Source organism: Filicampus tigris, chromosome 9, assembly GCF_054856515.1.
Source record: "Filicampus tigris isolate MCC_2025a chromosome 9, RoL_Ftig_1.0, whole genome shotgun sequence".
Lineage (NCBI taxonomy): Eukaryota > Metazoa > Chordata > Actinopteri > Syngnathiformes > Syngnathidae > Filicampus > Filicampus tigris.
Window position 1 is genome coordinate 14,554,189 of NC_141225.1, and position 21,519 is coordinate 14,575,707.

Below are 21,519 nucleotides of genomic sequence, written 5' to 3' on the forward strand. Positions count from 1 at the left end.
AAATAATGAGAGATTGAACACTGCAGGTTACCGCAAGGAAAAGGTCAGAGAGATTGATCCCAGCTCCCAATGGATTCTGCAGAGACACAACAGCCCTGAGAAGTCACACACGCTGGTGTGCATCTGCGTCTGTCTTTGCATATGCGCTCCCATATAATTAGGTGCACAAATGCATTATGAGGTGTCTGCACATGTCAGTTCAGTTACATATTCATTGACATTAGGTAATGCATCACACTTTGACAGCCATGGAGGAAATCTATAACAAGAACTCAGATTGGACCCCCAGAAGGAAGAACAACTCCAAACACAGGTTTGAAAATGAACCATTAAATCTATAAAAATGATGTTTCTTACAAGCTAATCAAGCTAATTGCCTATTGTGTGGTGGCTTATTGTCTCAATATGTTATTGTCTCAACGTACACACATACTGCACATAAAAAAACAACAGTAGCAACATCATGGGTCGTATTGTTCAATGTTTTTTTGGGACTGCAGAAAAGAACACAAATAGCTGAACCACAAAACCTGCTGAGGGAGTGTGGAAAGCGTTTACATTTCCCGCCCATGGAGGGTGCCAGAGAGTGCAGAATGCCATTACGGGAGCACTGTGGGCGCACACACGCCCACACAGTTACATGAAAGCACAGTGCAGAATAACAAACTCATGGGTGCCTGAGCCAGATCTGAGCAACCTGCTAAATATTCCACTTGGGAGAGGGCTTCATTCATTCATACATCTTCCCCTTTTCCATACACAGTGCTTACAGTTATTCTTGCCGGGCCATTTTACAGCTACAGCACACATGGTAGTCGATGTTTTCTTATGTCTTGTGACAAACTGAGGTGGAAGCTGAAAAACCTCCTACTGTCAGTCAAGTCACAGCAGGAGTCAGGCCCCTGCATGGGCTTTCTGCCAGTAACCAGACTACAAAGTGTGAGCAAGAAATGTCAGCTGTCATTTAACATACTTGCGTACCTCAGTAAGAATGAGCATTTTAGCTGTTTACGAGAGCCGGAGAAGAAAACCTCTCAGCACTGGCAGAAACACATTTGCTGGTGTTTTGAAGAAATCTACAAGTGTAGCATCAGTGGAGGGTAAAACGTGACATTTAAAATAAGCACAGGTTCTAAAACTAAATTATAGGTGAAAACAAAAACAGTCATCACTGTAGAAGTGGCAAATGTTGTATGTTAGCAGAGACCATACCAACTATTTTTTGTTTCTTTTACTCTTTTTTTAGAAGCTATGGGAAATATAGGATTCAACTTGATCCTGTGCATTCAATCTCACTTCTATGTGCTTGTGAGAAGCACACAATAGGTTCAACTAGCCTTCAATTTTCTATACTCTTGACCTTGTTAGGGCCATGGATTAGCTGAAGCCTATCCCCGCTGACTTTGGTAAAAAGACAGTATACAGTTTGGTCTGTTTGCCGTCCAATTATAAGGTAAATCTAGACAAATAAGTACACTCACATTCGCACCATATAGGGACTGTACATATCAAGGAAACATGCAAAGTGAGGTATGCTAACGTCTTGAAACACATTTTCCATATTTGAAGACAATTGCTGAAAGTAGTACTCAGTTGTGGAGATATTGCGCTAAAACATCTTCCAACATTTTTCATCATTTCAGTCTTCCGGATTTTTTCTTTGCACGGCTAAAACAGTCCCCAGAGATGCACTTCCACATCGGGCATGAGCCCCCCCTCCCTCACCCAACTATATAAAAACATTGAGCATCTTTGGTGGCATCAGTGGTTATCCGACGCAGCGGCGAATTCCTTATTAGACCCAAGTCTGTTAGCTCCAAGCTAGCTGGTGGCTAGCGCCTCTTGTTGATGCATGGAAAGCCCTGCGACAACCAGGTGGGATGTATTTTATCCAGCGGAGGCTTTGTAGGGATGTGTAGGCATAAGAAAGATGCTAGATAGCATCCATTTTTCAGATCATAGTAGTATTTGATTGACAGTTGAGCGTGTAGTTGTTTGAGTGCATTCAGAAAACACGCCCACAGTGTTTGAGAGTACAGAGAACGGCTTGATTTTTCACAATCTTCAAGCGTCATTTTATATATACCGTACTTGCCGATTTATTGAAACATTTAAATTTGGCAGGGTTGTTAACACCATTCTTCTCTGTGGTGTGTCATATTGACAAGACGTTTATTTCCACTTTACAGTAAAGGCACTTTAAAGATATGATAATGGCACTCAATTAAGGACAGTAACAACATTTATAATAGCTGCAACTCAAAATAATTGTTCACATTTTGTGTACAAGAAAGAATAATGAGCCAATACCCATGCCATACAGGAAATCAGAATGAATTTAAAAAGGGAAGGTCAGGTGAGCAGGAGGTCAGTACTCAGTACAACTACCATATGGACACGGGCACATTTCCCATGGCAGGTGTAGAGAGTGTGAGTTCGGGATGAACTTAGAGTGTGTGTGGAAAGGTGTATGGCTCAGTCAGCACTCATCACATAAGCATTTGATACCACGAGCAGAGCACATACTGTAGTAACCCAGAAACACAACATACAAGAGCGCAGCAGATAAAGTTGCAATCTCGGCAGAAAATCGGAGCCCTTTTAAATCATTTGAGCTGCATGAAGCGCAGTCTGAATCAACAGCGGTTTACGACTAGCAAGTGCACAGTGTGAAGCGTGAGAGAGCACGTCACAGGAGTGTGCCAGGCTGTGCCACGCCACGACCACAGCTGTGACAGGTTGGCCAGAGTCAGCAGGTATATAGGTCAATCCCCCGCGACTCCTTCAATGGGGACACGTGCTCATGCCTGTGGATTAGAGCGGAAATGAAGGCTCATCCACAGAGCAAGCAGCACTCAAGCCCAGTCACAGTCACTTCTAGGCAGCGTGGCCAGGCTCATTAGAGGTGAATATGAAACAACATGCATTAATAAGTTTATAAAAAGCCTTGCTAAGAAAATATTCATTGACATTAACAGGTGCAGATATCTGAGAACCTTGCTGAGTACTAGCAACTGTCCTTGTGTGAATATGAGCATGAAAACAGAATTAATGATGATGTTTCAATAGTTCTAAATAGTGTTGCCGCAGTTTCCTTGAAAGAGTAACTGAGTTACTTTTCTGATTACACACTTTAAAAAGTGTCTTTGTTACTTCATTGATTACTGGTAATTGGCTTCAAAGTAACTAAGTAAGATTACAAGTTACTTTAGTAGTTACATTGAGCTGATACCAACAACCATGCTTTACATAAAAATGACACCCAGTTGTGTCACACATTTTGAAGTGCATTCTTAACAGTGACAACTATGAGTAAAGCTTGTTTTCATTGATAATATGAACAACATTTTTAACTTATCATAATTATTTTTATTTAAAAAAGAAATGAGTCTTTTCTAGATTTCACTTAACATACGTGAGCTACTTGTTTTTAAACATATATTTTGTAATAAAACAGTCTTTCTAGACTTCACTTAACATACAGTAAATGTACATTTTAATAAAATCTAAAATAAAAGCAGTCTTGTTTTACTTGCCATATATTAGTATTCATTTTTTTATAAATACAGATTAAATTTGGGGACCTCTTGTAGTCACACAATCTGGTGGGACTTTCTCTTTAAGCTGTTTTTTATTTTTTGGGGACATAGTGTTGTTGAAGCTTGAAGACACTCAGAGTGTGCGACAAACCTTAATGTTTTTGTTTTTAGCTGACACAAACAAAAAATAGTGACTGTATTTCCAGCTTGAAAACGCAACTCTCTCTCCATCCTACACACTTGTGAAATAACACATTTCCTGTACGGTAGTATTCATAATCAATTATATTGATCTATGGGAAGACACTGATCACGTCTTCTGACTGATCTGACTTCTCGCAATTTGTAGTGTTTACAATTTCAAATGATCACTTCTACAACATTCATAGCAAATCACAACATGTAGCAGGCACCATGTCGGTGAGCCCCGCCTAACAAAAGATACGATGAGATGAGATAAGGTCAGATAAAATGAGTTAAAATAAGATAAACTTTATTATCACTTTTCTGGAATGTCAGTAGGCTTGCTAATTTGCACAACATTTGTACAAGTATAAAAAGCCCTATGGCAACATTGCAGTGAAATGAATTATACATTTTCACCTGAAGTTAGGTTTATACATGAAGACCTATGGCAATAAAGTCTCATTGTATTCTCCTGATTTATTTATAATGACAGATTATACTAACATTAAAGCGCACAATTGTTTACGATGCTTTTTTTTCCTGAAATTGAGAAAATAGGACAAGGGAGTATTGGGGTTATTGTGATCATAAATCCTTTCTGACACAAATTAATTTATTCAGGTTGTCATATTACAATTTAGTAAAACAAAATGTTTCAAGTGCAGTTTCAATCTGCGCATGAGATGACCTTCTGAGACTAGAACTGATCTTTCGAACAGAGTGTGTGTGCGCAAGACAATGAGCAGTCAGTCATCTCTCATTAAGTGTGTGTGTGTGTTTCCTGTCCCTGCAGGGACTGAGCAACACAGGGTCGTGATTTTTTTTTCTAGTCTTTGTTTATTCACATCTATATCAGTTTGCTTCAGGAAGGGGCAACAGGTGCCTCGTTTTTGTATGCCACTCAGTCAGGGTGTTAAGGCTGTGCCACCTCGGCAGGGTGCTTGTATCATCATCACACACTGAGGAAAGTGTTTTTTTTTTTTTTTTTGCTTGTTTGATTTTAAATAAATACCATGCACTGCATATAGACTGAGCATGGCTTCATCTAGAGAAACACAATGTGATCTGGTGACTGTGAAGGTCAAAGTCAAATAATAAACAAATGTGTGCGCGAGTGCGTGCGTGTGTGATTATTCTTCTGCAGTCTATCTTTAAAAAGCAACTAGTACCCCAAGCATAGTATTCCGAATCTTATTGATCACACAGTCACATGTCTCATGAGTCATTCTCTGCTCTCCACCTTTGCAGCTTTAATTAGCATTCAGGCAAAATGGCAGTGTGATAAGAGAATGTGGCTGAATAAATGAGGCCTATGCACCTGTCAATAATTGTGTAGTTTGTCATTAGAGCACGGGTAGCTCTTACTCTCCCATGGCGACGCAATCAGATGAAAGGCTCAAATGTGCCTTTTCTGTATTCACGTAGGTCAAACCTCTATCCGCTTATCTCATTTTGAAAATGTTATTAAAGCTGAAAAACAATCTTATGCTGTGGTGGGCAGATGCATCCAAACGGGCGTGTCTTGGCGCATGTGTGTGTCCCCAGGACACATTCATCAGACTCTCTTGTACCCTTGTGTTATATTAGACGAGCTCCTAAAACTAACTTCCAGCTAACACAAGCCATGTACTATCATTCATATTTGAAGCTTGCAAACTAACAGCGGTGTGTCAGCTGACTCATTCGCTGCAACAACAATTTGGGTACTAATTTGACATGATCAAGCTAGCTTGTTATTGCTGCTGATCGCTGCATGCGTTTGACAACCACTGTAGTCTAGCGTGGTGGTTATTCATTGATCAAATCACTAAGAAAGTTTGAACTCTTCGTGTCTACTGTTGCAGTTCCACAATTGCTCGTGCTTGTTAAAAGCAAATCATTGTAAAGGTTATGCTGCCTATAACACGTTTTTTCTTCTACACATAGGAGACGGATTTCAGCCACTATCGTTTATTGTTTTAAAAACCTGTAGAACTAATGATAGGGTTATGCGAAAAACTCCTCCATAATAAATATTTATTGGATTCGAATATATTTTAGAGTTGCCGGCAACACGTAAAAAAAATGAACATCGGTCGTCACATTTCAAAACAATGCTGCTACTGTGAAATCCACAGTGTCTATCCGAAATAACCACAGTTGTTCTCACTCTGAGATGGAATTACGGGTTTCATAATTACAGGCAGTTTGGGGGTGAAATAGTATTAAAGAGCCTTAAAGGACAACAACCAATACTTGACAGGTGCTATTCCCTCAAGAAAGAGAACAAACAGTCCGACAATTGCCTAATACCCTGCCTACAAATACTCAATGGCCGTCTCAAGCAAGCAAATAAAGCCCAAAATGGCTTTGAGACAGACTCAGTAGCCAACATTCAAACACGCAACTGACAGTGACTCCATTTAAGTACATTGCACTTGCTTGCGGCAGTAAACTTTGCAGACAGTGAAGCTGAAGTGTTTCCGCTACATGGAGGCAGTGGGTTGGCAATCGCTAGCTGGGCAAACTGTCCTCATCTAACTTTTGCCTGCCATGTTATTGTTGTCAGTCCACAGCTCAAAGCGATGGTCGGCCCCTCGCTAACTGATCTGGTCAGATGCCCGACAGCTGCAGCACAGAGAGATTAGCAAGGGGTTAAATGTAATATGTGAGCGATCGGCGAGCTTTATCTCTTTCATTTTGTCTGTCAATCTCCTGACCCTTTCATCAGAGATCTCCCGCTGTCTGGCTATCCGCTGACATACAACCACGCACCTCCATTCCATAATCTCAAATTTGTGTCGCACGCCTTTTAGTGTTTGCCTCCTCCGAGCTAAGAGCACAGAAAACACTCAAAACGAACCCCCACTTCCTCCCTAATGCCCGCATTAGGGAGTAGTTGCTTGCCTGGGGTGCTGCAGAGAGGAGGGAGCGGGTACACCCATCAGGCGGGTGAAATGATGTGTTGAGACAGGAGGACCCAGAAGCAGGGGTGGGAGGAGCGCTCCAGCCCACCTCCGTGGCTCTGACAGCCAGAATAGACGCGGCGCTGCCAGGGGCCCCCGGAGCATCGCTAAAACTCGTTAGCATAGCCACCAGGCCTTGAAGATGATGAGTTTTGAAAAGGTGATTAAGCCAATGCTCAAGTCCCTCGTAGGCCTCACAGAGACACATTCAGTCATAAGGTAAGAGAAGGGTGGCAGAGGCATAAAACACCACTGCAAAAGGATGGGGGAGAGATTGGTAATTTAACTTCTATATGCTTCTTGGATAGCCATTCATCAAAAGAGCTGCTAGTGCAGCCGAAACTGGGAACAGGTGGAGGCTGACTTCAGAGACGTCTCGTGAAAAATGAACCGCGTGCCGCACTGAGGCTGAGCAGGATCAGGCACATAAAAATGCATTTGCTGTGTCAAAATGTGCTATTTGTGCATTTTCCTCTGACTTATCAATTTCCTCTCTCTCTCAAGTTTACAAGAAGGCAAAAACAATAGAGCCGCTAAAAATAGTTACAATTCTATACATTCTATATTCTATTCTATCATTTATATATTAGTATTACACTATCTTACTATTGTTCAGTTTAGTACCAAATGCGATGATTCCAGAAATGAGACTGGCCGTCATCTAAGCCACCAAACCAGCACTGCATCTGCGCTGGGTGCAACATAATCTCAACAGGAAACAGTCACTGCTGGACACCACGTCATGCCACTTCCTGTCTACATCTGAGGCACACAATGAATTCTATCATAGAGTTCTCTGTGGATTTAAGATCCTATGTGTAGACATTTAGAATTGTCCTGTTTAATCTGAAATGCAAGAGTTACACGTAGCATTTGTTTTGCTATTCCATTCTGCTCTCCTCAAAAATATTTACAAGCCTTTGCATTAGTGTAATCACACAACCGGGCACACTATTCTCAAATGGCATTTATTTGTGTAGGTGGAGCATTACAATGTTGTGTAGGGGGGTTAAGCACTGCACTTGAGGGGATCGCTGCGCTCCCGCAACACAGATTAGAAAGACTCGGCTATTAGCTCCTTCATCAAAAATCCCACCCTACTCACGCAACTCACACACGTACACATCCATTATCCTCACTGCCTCTGTTTTTTCTATTACTATATATCCAAATTACCTCCTGGAATGTTATCGTATTATGTGCAGAGGTTTTAAAATGCTCTCCCTGCTGTTGCTGCTGCTAAAAAAAAAATAAAAAAAAAAAAAGTACCGCACACAATAGAACAAGAAGGCTAAGCATCTATGTTGCAATGTCAACAGAGAGCAATCCAACCACAAGTAATTGCCAACTCAATCAATGTCATCTGAAAGTAGTCTTCAAGCAAGGAATGCATTTGGACGGAGAAGAGTGCTGACAAGAAGAGGATGTGAGTGCATGTGTACGTCGACAACTGAGAGAGACAAGGGGGAAAACCAACTAGCATCACAGTGAAAAATACAGTCAAAGGGAACGTTTTTGTCAACGTCTAAGTGGCTGAATGTTAATATAGGAAATTGTCCAAATTAGTGACTAAGCAGCAACTCAAAACAGTATAGAACAATGAAATATTAAATATAATTCTCTCAGCACAGCTATGGTGGATTGTTTTCCTACTTGCTGGGTAGCTGCAGATTTTGAACAGATTGGGTTACTTTTACCCGAGGTTGTGTTAATTATTTTGGCCTAAGAGATGGGTACGAAGATTGTGGTTTGGGTCTGCTGAAGAGCTGAAAATGAAATGATTCCAAATAACTCATTGACTCATTGTGACGACCTCTGCATGGGGAACGTTGCTTCTTCTGGAAATAAAATGTGTATTGTTTTTAACCACAGCTATACTGATACTGATAAATACGAGAATAGGTGTGTGATTTAAATTAATGCATGTAAACCGTTTCCTGCAGATTAACCATTACCATTCAAACACGGGAATAAAAACAGGAATATATTATTACAACGAGACTGATTCAATCATAAACAATGAAATCATGATCATCTTATTTACAGTATTACTGCGGCTACCTTGTTGTACTACTAAAGCGAAAATGAACCGATCGCCATTCTCATGTTGTGCTTCATGCAAACCGCCACTAGAATTTATTCGATTCAGACTGTAGGTATTCTTCAAATGCATGATGCCGCTTGCATAACAAGCAGCACAAAGGGATATCGAAGTATTAAAAGGCGTCAAGCAGCTGACCGAGGACGAATGGCTGTTTGAATCGCTGGTAGTGTACCATCGTCACTTTGGGAGCGGCCAGGCTGTGCACGGCAGGCTTGGATGCGAGATGCCGCCAGCCATCTGGCTTTGGAAGGAACTCCTGAGGGAGCTGCAGGCTGGTGCCAACCTTCAGAAAACACTTCCAGCATGTTTGAGAATTAGAATGACATGTTCATCAATACTTGCGCCTGTGTGAGTGACTGCTGCGTTCCTGCGGTGCTAATGTATTCATAAATATATGCCTTGCCTATACAGCATACAAGGCCACTGACGTCTGTGGATATTTCTAATCATGGATGGAGGAATTGATAAACGGAGAAAAAGATTTGGGTTGCTATGTTATAATATGGGTGTATATTATAGTGTTTGGAACAAACAAATCATCAGCTGAGAAAACAGCACAGATTGTCAGAGAAATGTCAAATCAAATAAATATCGTGTTTGATGGGTACATTTGTTCCACATAATGTTTTATATGCAATTCCTCTTTACATTTCATCACATACTAAACATTTACCGTGTTACTGCCTCCTGTTTTCAAGACACACAAAATGAGCTGAAGCGTAGTTCTTGCAGATGCTGTTGCAAATGATAAAAAGTGCCCTTGTGCAGACTATAATTGCTTTGTCACAGCTGAGCATATTAAAGAATGAGACTCTAAGAGAGCTCTTCAGTGAACTGGACTTACAAGAGAACATGGAAAGACCACAACTGAACGCCGTCACATCCGTATTAGTCAACCATGCTAAAAATGATAAAATGAGCCATTTGTGTGAGCATGCCAGCGAGTACTTAAAAATGATGAAAACATTTTTTTTTGTCAAGTTAGTATCTGTGACTGAATGGAGACCAGTCCAGAATATAGTTTGCCTTTTGCCCAAAGTCAGCTGGGATGGACTCCGGCTCCCAGCGACCTTGAACAGGATAAGCGGTATAGAAAATAGATGGATGTATAAATCCCCAATGTGCTGTCAGGGGAACAAATACGTATTTGAGGCTAACACCTAATAGGACGGAGCAAATATAAGTTATCAAACAGCAAAGAGACTTTTTGTATTATATACTGCTTGTCCTCATTAGGGTCGCGGATGTGCTTGATATGCAATCTCGTTTCTCAATTTTGATGTTTATACATATCAGAAGAGGAAATGATCAGCATCAATTCTCTTCTCATGCACGTGCGCGCACACAAACATATTGACCTTAAGTGGCACGAGAAATCAAACCCAGCTCTCTCGCTGCTCCACATTGCATGAACTATTTATAATATTCTCCCTCATTGAATAATTGATGGGCTATGTTTCTCTACATATTTTCTACTGCTCTGTGAAAAATTCCATATTTTTACCAATGATGTTTTAAGTGCATCAGCCTCCGGGTCTATATCTTAAAAGTTATGACCACATCGTATCTGAGTACAAATATGGACAAACAATACCATAGCGAAACAGTCGGGTCAACTTGAACATGATAAATTATGTCAACAACACATTTCCATGTATTTGACAATCCAGAAAGAAGCAAGGTTTAGAATTCACTTTGCTGCATCTGCTCCCTTTGCTTCCTGCGAGAGATGAAGATGCATGTAGTGCACTATAAACTCAAGGGAAAAGAAAAATGAGACAAGGTTGCTCTTAATCTCCTTGAGAGGCGTAATGGAGGAGGAGAGCGTTCCAATGCAAGGACATCTCATACATGAGCAGCACATGACTTTGGGCATTAATTGATGAGGAATATTTTGCAACACAACAAAGTTGGCGTCCGCGCACTCATTATCCCAGATTTTCACTCTCCTCCTCCATTTATCACCTCGATCGCGTCTCTCCTCCTTCGCTCGTTTTCACACAGACGCTGGCGCTCATTGTCTCATCACAGATTACAGAAGGCTGACAATAGCTATGTTTGAGGATGAATTATTCATGGTGTCACTTGTGAAGTAACTACAGAGGGTACGGAAAGTATTCAGACCCCTTGAAATGTTTCACTTTCTGTCATTGCAGCCATTTGCCCAAATCAAAAAAGTTCATTTTTCTTCTCATTCATGTACACTCAGCACCTCATCTTGACAGAAAAAAAAACTGAAATGTAGAAATGTTTGCAAATTTATGAAAAAAGAAAAACAGAAAATATCATATGGTCATAAGTGTTCAGACCCTGTGCTCAGAATTGAGTAATAAATTGGTGGCGGCACGCGGGCCTCACCTTAAGTGCCCCTTTGATTACTTCCATAACGCCCAACAACCCCCCGCCCCCCTCATATTTTTGGTTCTTCAGAAAGCATGGATAAACATACATTTTATGTTTCCTACGGGGGTAAATGTAGAAAAAAAACTCCCGTAAAATTCGTAAAATACTCAAATTCAATTACTCAGTCAATTATCTGGCCTAGCGCCTGTGGGGGCCAAGCATATACAGTATCAGGGGGGCCAGTGCTCCCAAACTTCGTCAGTGATGCCAGTAGCTGCAAATTTATATCAACTACTTTGGTCAAAACTGTATTCATCAAAAAACGGCCATACCGAATATTACAAACCGTTTATATGGCTGTCTATGCAGCTGTTTATAAAATGTCTTATCATCATACAAACACTGAAAAAAAATACCGATGGTAATCACATTTAGTTATAGTAAGTCTTGTGAAATTCCAATGTTCATCTCACGTTCAAATAATGAATAAACACATCTATGCTGGTGCATGTGCAAATGAATTTTGATGAGGTTTGGAAATATGAACTAGACAAGGTGCCCCTGGTGGAAGGGTGTGGTAATAAAGCACTTTCCAAATCCCTGGTGAGACAGGAAGCTGAATTCTACATGCGCCAAGACACGAAACAGTCAAGTTTGCAGCGTTTGGAAGAGGATGAGGACTGTGTCAAACACACTGTGGAAATCAAGCTGGATTCAAAATTCCAAACCTCATCTTACTCACACACTCCGGAACATCCTACCTGCCAGTTTGCTTGGAGCAGACACAAAACGTGTTCACAGCTCTGTAAAATAATGCACCTTTTGCCGCAATGAGTTTTGGAACGTGGCAAATGGAGCAGAAAAACAACCCACCTAATAACAGAGTGAAAGTCATCTAAAAGTTTGGTAGATTGTTAGCTCCATAAACAGTGAAGCATGAAAGGGACGTCTGGAAAAACAAACCATCTTGCTGTTTCCATAGCAATCTATGTATGGCCTGTACTGGAGCTTGTGACAACCAGACAGAAAGGAAGACAAGTTGTGGCCATGAAGAAAAAAAACAAAAAACAATGCCTTGCAGAATGCCTGTAATTATTTCTGTCATTCAGTTGGATTTCATTTGCATAATTAGACTTGTTGAAGCCCAGCTCTGGAAGTTTATGCACATCTCAGATGTTACCAATTGGACCCCGACCATGGAACTGGACTGGGAAAAAAAAAAACATTATTACTTTGGCAAAATGACGGGGTAACTTGGCTTTGTTTGCTCCCAGGTGCAAATTGTGTGCATTGTGAATAGTCACAACACTTTATAGGCAAAAGCATCGAAATTGGTGATTGGTGATTCTTTGATTAGCGCTAAAAGGCAGACAACTCCTGCCACGCCAACCACCATCTAATCTTGAGGCTAATGTTAAGCAAAGTCATTGCTGTTTTATCTGAAATAAGCCAAGCTGTCAACTATTCTGGGTCATTAAGTGAAACAGTCTCAGTTTTATTCCCGCTTCTCTTCACACACAGTTAGGCAGTGAGAGATGTTGGATTTATGTAGGGATGATCGATGTTTACGACGGCGTCCTCGTGTCGTGTCTATGCTATTGCAGCCAATGTTTCTCTATATTTTGTCAACTTTTTAGGCCTTGCCAAGCACATCTAAGGAAATTGGAACATATATAACCCATGTTCCCTCCAAGCTGTGCGCGTGAGCAATTGCGCACTGCTATCACCCTCTCATGATCTCACAGCGAATGTATGCAGCACATTAAAAAAAAAAAAAAATACAACTGGAGCTGTATTTGCATTTTGTATTTTTGTATTCTCCTCACGTGAAGAAATGGAAAAGTTTCTTTGCCACGTGTGGTTGACAGAGCGGGAAAGATAAATGCGGACATTGCTCTCCGCCGAAGCCACCCCTACGAGCAGACGCGCCGTTGTACGGCGTTCGCACTGTCCACTCGCCACCTCACCTCGCTCCGGTGAACGCTCATAACCGATCCATTTCTGAATGTCTATGCACAATTGAAGCATATTACCGCAACGCACTTTATGAAGCGTCGATGGTCATGTGTTGTGCAATTCACACTAGTTCTGGCTGCCCGAGCTGCCTTCGTCACCGATGCATGAGACGCAAATGATCACACTTTGGTTGACTCAGTCATCCATAGTCAGTGCCCCCTGCTTATCCTATTTCCTTAAAATCTTTCATTAAAAAAATTATTTAAAAATTCCCATTTACTTACATGGATTTCTGGATAAGTCAATTTGGGCCAATTCACAACATAAAAAGTAGCATAAAATACTTCACCTTTAACCAATTCTTACAAACTAGTGCTTAATTTTATTCGAGTCACAAATGTCTACTCAATGATATGCTCTATTTTGATATATATATATATTTCACTTCTTTGTAACATACCTATATCATGTAACGCAGGAGTCTTCAATCCTGTTCCTCGAGGGCCGGTGTCCTGCCTGTTTTCCATTTCTCCCTGTTACAGATATTCACCAAAGGTCTGCAGAAGCTGGATAACGATCGTGATCATTTGAATCAGGTGTGTGTTGCAGCAGGGACAAATGGAAAACAGGTAAGACACCGGCCCTCGGGGAACAGGATTGAAGACCCATGATGTAACGTGTTATAATCTTAGGTTTTGGATAGGTGTGATTCGAGGTGGCAAATCCAGGTCCAGAAAGTAAAAACCCATAGGCCACAGGTGCTTCTACTTAACCGGCAGATAAACAAGCACCAGAGCTCGTTTACCTGCCGGTAGAAGAACCTGTGGCTAAAGCTAAACTGTGGCAAAGTTTTTTTTTTTACATTCTGTAGCTGCATTTGCCACCTCTGGGTGTGATACCGGTTTGGCCGCATGTCTGACGTTGCTCACCGTGGTTCAAGAAATGCTCAAGGAGCTTGTGTGAATGCTCGTGTCGATTCAGACTGAAAAGGTGTGTCGCATCCTGAAACATGAATCAGCAGATTCCACAAAAGACCCCATGATGGAGCACCAAACCAACCGAAGCAAAGGGAGGTGAAAAGAAGCGATTGATGGCATTTTACGGCACCTGAAGCCAAACACTTCATCATCCGCACAGAATTTTGACATTTTCTCACTGACAACAGACAGCCACAAATTCATAACTACATGACCCTCTGAGCAATAATATGGCACAGCATTTCTCACAGAAGCTTATCTATAGATCATGGAATAGCCCAAAAAAAAAAAAAACATCAGCAGTGTGCTTGTCTCACAAACGCTTCCATTTCAGGACCTTACCTCGACTAGGTGCGGGGTGGGGTTGAATCCGCACATGTTGCACACTTTGGAGTGGCACTGTGTACAGGTGTTATAGTTGGGTTGTTCAGTTGTGTTGCCGACGTTAAGGTCAGTCTTGCAAAGAGGACAGCAAGCTTTGGGTTTGGAGGAATCTGGAGGAGGGGGTTGCTGCTGAGGTGGCGCTCGAGACCCTTGTTGTGCAGATGGAGGTCCTGAGTGTTTAGGTGTCCCAGGTCCCGGACCGTGAGGTCCACCTGGTTTGGGGGCCTGTTTTGGGGGCGGTTGTTGGGGTTGAGTGGTCTCAGAGATAAGTGTACTGGCTTGGTTAAGGAGAGAAGCACCAAAGCCAAATAATTTCCCAAATGTCTGTTCGGGAGGTGGAGGCTGTCGTGAAGGAGAGCTGCCTGCGCTGCGTGTCTGGTCCTGGCGGGGGTGTTGGGGTTGGTGGGCAGGGGAGTTTCGGGACAAATCAGGCTGGGATGGGGCTTTGGCCATGCCAGGGAGAGGCACTGCCCCTGGAGGCAACTTTGTCGGTTGCTGACCCGGGCCAAGTGGACCAGTCTGTTTCGAAGGGCCTGAAGCTGGATTTGTCTGTCCTGGCCGTGTCTGAGGAGTTGTCTTTGTCTGAGGGGCAGGCTGAGACGAAGCGTCGGGTTTGGGTTCTGGTTTGGCAGCATGAGAAGGAGAGTTTATCTGTTGTTGACTCTTGGAACGTGGTGTGGTCATATCCATGCCCAACGCTCTCTGCATCTGACAGTTCAGGCATAGCCACTCCTGCACCTGAAATGAACACAAGCCAAACATTTCATTAAATAAATATATATGGTGCGCTTTATTCTGTTGACTGTCCAAAGAAACAACTGGGGAAGTGTTAGACCCGACACGACCACAGGCATCCCCAAAATTTACTGATAGAGGTACTAAACAGCTGTAGTAAATCTCCACCCTGAATAAAAAGGTCAGAAACAGTTTATTGCATTTATAAATTGGATTGTTTTGTTTTTACATTTATATGCACGAATCATCCTCAACATTAGGACCGCAAAAATTCACAAGAGCCAACATAAGAGTAGTATCAATATGGTGCCTTTTAAAAATAATGATATACTGTCATCAATTAACAATAAATGTATGACTGTGGTTGTAGTTTTGCACTTATTATGGTGTAAAACTGTGTTGCATCATACAGAGCGCGGATTAAAAATTTGGGGTTAGACATGCCAGAGTTGAATTTTTTTTTAAATACACAGTAAACTGTATTTTTAAAATACAGAAAATTAAAACAAAAAAAAGGTCATCCTTTTCGAGATCTGTTTATGTGACATACATACAAGGTTTCTTTCCTACCCTTCATCCAATGCATGCAGGGACAGGCTCTAACACTCTCTGAATCGGAAACATTTTGTATGGAAGAGCTCCGACTTAAATAATGAGTGATGTTAAGTATTTAATTGAGTAAGGACTTAAGCTGCCCTTTGCCTCCGGGTGGGAATTTACTGGCAAACAGCATTTAGCTAGAAACAAACATGCAGGACATAAATTCAACAAGCGAAATGATTTCTGAGCCGTCACAATAGAACCCAGGTGGCCCCGGATTTTTTCATCTTCCTTTTCTGTACCTCATGTCTTTGTGCCGCTTTCAACATTACGTCTCACTACGTGTTGCCATCCTCATTAAAATCTTCCCACCCATTCAGTTCTTCTTTTCTTCTGCTGTGGTCATTTCCTTTACATCTTTGCGCAGAAACTTCTTGCTTTTTGCTTGGTTCCATTCAGGCACATAATAAGGTGACAGTCAGTAACAGTCCCTCCTCTGCCTGATGGCACATGGCCACGTAATAATTGAAATCCCGGAGACTTGATAGCTGCCTCACCATTGTAGCTGCCTTGGATTTATGGTCAATACATGTTCTATCCCTTTATCAGATAAGGGACCATATTAGGTAACTTGAGTGTTCAAAATGGACCTACCATAGCTGGACAGTTGAATCACACTTACCGGTATGTCCAGTTGCTTTGTGGTTTGAATTCTGCGTTTCTATATTGTAATGAGTGCCCAATAAAAGGTTAATGCCTCATAAATAGTGAAAGTTTGAGTCAGAGGCTTAAAGGGAAGTCAACCCCAAAATGTTCTTTACAATAATATGGTCTATGCAGCCCAACTAGTCTAAACACAACGTTCTGATTGATATTGTGTTTATGTAATATGAGTGAAGTAGTTGCGGCACGGTGGTTGACTGGTCAGCACGTCCGCCTCACAGTTCAGAGGTCGTGGGTTCAATCGCAGCCCCGGCCTCCCTGTGTGGAGTTTGCATGTTCTCCCCGTGCCTGCGTGGGTTTTCTCCGGGTACTCCAGTTTCTTCTCACATTCCAAAAACATGCATGGTAGGTTGATTGGACACTCTAAATTGCCCCTAGGTGTGATTGTGAGTGCGGATGTTTCTTTGTCTCTGTGTGCCCTGCCTAAAACCCACGCAGGCACGGGGAGAACATGCAAACTCCACACAGGAAGAGCGGGGCCGGGATCGAACCCACGACCTCCGAACTGTGAGGTGGACGTGCTAACCAGTCGACCACCGTGCCGCACTGCATTGAACATATTTTCAAAAAATATATGTTTGGGTTGACTTCCCTTTAAGGACATTTTCCCTCAAATATGCAAACATGCTCAACTCTTGCCCAAACTTTGACCCTCGAATCAAGGACAACTATGGACTCTGATACTTCCTGATGTGAGGACAAGCTGAAGCATCACGGCTCTACCGTCTGGTTCTCTAAATAATGCACCTAGGCTATTTTTGAAGCTAAGTTTGACAGAGCAATCAAGCATGGCAGTGAGTTTCATTAGCTTCTCTAGTATTTTATGTTAGAAGAGCTTTTAATGAAAGACACTCAAATTCTGCTGATGCCAACAAATCAAGCACATTAGAATACCGCTGCTGTTGTATTTTAGACATTTGACTCAGTGTGTCTGTCTATTTTTTAGTCACTAATGCTATTTCCTACTGTTCAGAAATAGTTACCCATTCAGAGTTGTTATCAATTTGGTATTAACAGCTGGTTCTCTTGAACAACAACATAAAATATCAAATGAAAATGGTGGCACTGGCTCTCAATCTGCCATGCTTCTCTAATCCTCATGAAACGCGATCCCTCCCGACTACTCCTAGAAACTCGGAATCGACTAAAATGACATTTGGCGCACTTGGGAGTGGCACTGTGTCAGATGCACTAATCACTTAAGCTACACACATAGTAAGGCTAACAGAATAAAGTCAATTGAAAAGGGAATCAGGCTGAAACAGCCAGGTGAGGAAAGTGGTGCGTCCCAGACAATGAAGTGACATGAGATGAGTGTAATATTTGAAACGCAAATGAGGACTGGCATGTTACAGTCATTCTCGCTCAGACATTCAGTAGGTCAGCACAGACAAAGTAAGTCATACACACAGCAGCATGTGAGCCCCTGTCTGGTCTCCTGCCAATCCTTAAATCAAAGAGTGATGAGGTCATGGTTCTCTCTGTCAGTCAACAAGGAAAACTGTGAAGTCTGGGAAGCAATGCCGACAGAATGTGGAGCAACAAAACATCATCCAATCAGAGATTCCCAAATAGAAAATCCTCTTTCTGTCATTGCCATTGTCTCTAATTTTCCCTTTTCAAATTACAGTTGGGATAATCAAATAAGTTAAGCTCATTGGAGCGGGTGAAAAAAAAACAAAAACAAAAAAACGGAAAAACAAAGAATGCCGCGACAAGGACAGCAAGCAACTATTTATCACTTTCATTGTGGCTCTGCCTTCCTCTCCGCATTTCATTTCTCTCTGCGTCCCCCTTGTTATGAGGCAATCATGTGGATCTTTATGAAATCTGATCTCCATCACAGAAAAAAACGAGCACTCCGCACACAACGGCTCTCTGTCCTCCGTCGCCGTCTCTTCTCTTCTACATTTGTCTGCCTTTTTGCTTCGCCATCGATAATTCTCTACCATATTTACATTTCTCACATAGCTCCTGACTTTCCTCCTGCAGTTTCATCTGCATATCTTTGGTACACGATAGCTCTAATTGTCTAATTGTCAACTCATGTTTGATTGTTGTCTATTACTGAATGAACAAGATTACGAAAAAAATACTAAAATTGTCAATTTCCCCAAAACTCTTCTGTTGTGGTTAATGTTGTTTTTTTGTTGTTGTTTTGTACTTTTTGGGGGGAGGGGGGCGGGATCTGGAAAAGTGTTCCTTAATTCACCATTGAATAGTAATCTAATTTTAATGTCAAAATTCCGCCTTATGTACAATTCGATACTGATCCAAATAAGGATTGTTTGGCCTTGTGGGTCTGGGAAAATAAATTGAATTACTGTGGACCATGAAATAGTGCCGCTATCTCTACTGTAAGTACAGTCAATCCTTTTAATATGTACCCTCTTCTCTGGAGCCCATTTTGTGTCTTTTTGCTTATCCCAGTCTGTGTCCTCTCTTAAAATAGGAACAAAAAATTATATAAATTTTCCTTATGCTGCTGCATCTCCACTGGTGCAGAGGAGGTGTGTCTCAAATCTTAAAAAGTACTGTCAGGCATGTTTTACATTTTTTGGTACAGTATTAATTAAAACATGATATAGTTTTTAAATGTAAAGCATGTCAAAAGCCTTATGTCTTAATTAAAACTTACACAAAAAAAACAACAACATTTTTTTAACTAAATCGGAGCAACATGTGAACACTGTTATCATAGGGTTTCTTGTTAGCAATTTGAGGGTTTGGCATTACTTCTTTCTAATATCTATGTCATAGTTTTATACTTTTAATTGTGTGCTATTACAAGTTTAAGATGTGAAAAACGTGAATAATATAATTCTGCTTAAAGTAGAAGTTAACCCAAAAATATTTGTTTCAATAATATGTTCTATGCAATCCCACTAGTTGGAACGAGGCATTCCGATGAATATTGCGTTTGTGGAATAAGAGTTAATCCACCCGTTTTTGGCCATCTCAGGGAGCAGCTATTTTGTCACTTCTGTCGACTGAAAATGACATCACACGCCCTCAGGGTTCAGGTAACGACCAATCACAGCTTTTTCCTGAAGCTGAGCCGTGATTGGTCGTTACCTGAGCCCTGAGTAGTTGTGATGCAATTTTCAGTCGACAGAAGTGACAAAATGACCAGCCACTGAGATGGCTAAAAAGGGGTGGATTTTGCTGCTTAACTCATATTCCACAAATGCAGTATTAATCAGACTGCCGTGTTTCAACTAGTGAGCCTACTAGGAACATATTCTGAAAAAAAATGTGCTTGGGTTGATTTCCACTTTAAGGAAGCTAGTTGGATAACAAACTGAAACAGACTCAAACCTCAAGAAGTAAAAAGACAAAGTCCCTCTCTGAGTTCACAATGAAATCAGAATACGGTACTTGTGATTCAACAGCCCATTAATCCCCCTCAAATTGGGCCAAAACACATTGCTATTCTTCCTGACGCTTCTTCACTCCCTGTGTGTGTTAATCTCTACTTTTCTGCTTAACTAAACTTGATATATGTGTGAAAATGGCCACCATGATTATGCAATCTGTGTGGTAATGAAATGACTCTGAGGTATGCCGGGGTCCTGATGGGACAGCAGAGGGCCAAGGTTTTACTCAGCATACTGCAGAACAGCACCGCCGTTTGTTTATGAGATTCATTTTGTGCTATATGCACACCTGTGCAATATAGCGTAATGCCTATTTCTGAAAAAGAAAAAAAGAAAAAAACTGCTGGCTCTGTTTACTCAATTCCCCTTGGCTCAATTTAGCATCATAGCACACATAACTTACTTTTAGAAATGAATGCATTTGCAATGCAAAAACAAATTCTATAAGGATAAAAACAAGGGGAAATTTTAATTAACTAGCAACATTGTCAATTCATTGTGTCTATTTGTAATATGGAAGCTAGGTCATTGTCAAAAATGTCAACAAATGTGAACGCTGTAAAAAGAAAAAAAGGAAGGAAATCATCAGATTAAAAACAAGAAATATGACATTTCAAAGATTTCTTGTTTGAGAGCCCCATACAACTTGATTGTACCATGAATGAATCTTTAAATGTAGCGAGTTAGCGGATAATAATTAAACCAGTGTCCCAGATTTACTTTCTGGCAGTTCTCCTTGCAACATATTTCAGTATATGCAAAATTCAGACTGTAGCGTCTCAGATGGATTCTTGACCCAGTTCACACTGTTTGTCCACTTAAAGCTGCAGCTTGACATTATAGGCAAATGTGCTTAACACTGACATTTACTACATAGCGCCGTATAACATGGACGGCTGGCGACAACGTATGAAGATATTCGCATTCAAGTTTCTTTTCTCACTTGCCATGAAATTATTCTCATTAAATTAGGGTGGCAAGTTAAAACATTCAGGACAAATAATCAAACTTGTAATTATGTTTCAATTTTAAATGTATTGTCTTCTGCTTGAACTACCCACAGAAGGAGAAAGAAAAACAGCGACAGTGCATAAACATTTCATTAGATGTAAAACTTAATTAATATGACAGCACACATATTAATCAGTATTCCATCAAGACAGAATGCGACTGGTTCTCATTGTGGACTCGAGACACGTGAACTTCAACATTTTAATGAATTTGAGGAAATGAGGTGCCCAACTACCCTGAGGCGCAATAGACTTAATTAAATAACATTTCTGAAATGCTTCCTGTGGCTTCAGCACAGTAACCAATTCCTTTCAAGTCACACACAGATTCATGTAAATAAAGATCCACCAAGACCACTTATAATAGCTATCGATAAGTATGTTAAAATGCATGGATCCATTCTGTCATCTTCTTATCCGGTCCATGTCACACAATCTTTCATGGAAATCACGAGAGGGGTTTTGAGTAAGGCTGGTAACGTGTCAGCGTACAATAAAAGTAGACGAAAGGTTGACATTGTTAGAAAACTATATGCTTTCATAAAATGCATTCAATGTTAATTATAACCTCATATGCAGATCTGTCCACAGGCGTCAGCCATAAGGGGCGGCACATGAAATGCATTATTAATGGCCCAATTATTATTAATACCCTATAAATAGTAGTTTTCTCCAGATTACTATGCTTTTTTTGTGAGTG

General features: G+C 41.1%; 1 protein-coding gene across 4 annotated transcripts in view; it reads right to left on the bottom strand.

Moving 5' to 3' along the window:
• Positions 1–21,519, bottom strand: part of bsnb (bassoon (presynaptic cytomatrix protein) b) — a 61,899-nt gene that overhangs the window by 26,097 nt on the left and 14,283 nt on the right. For all 4 annotated transcript variants that reach the window (XM_086040376.1, XM_086040373.1, XM_086040372.1 and 1 more), the window contains exon 3: positions 14,393–15,172. In XM_086040376.1, the coding sequence (XP_085896502.1) occupies positions 14,393–15,172 (780 nt within the window). The remainder of the gene's footprint in view (positions 1–14,392; positions 15,173–21,519) is intronic.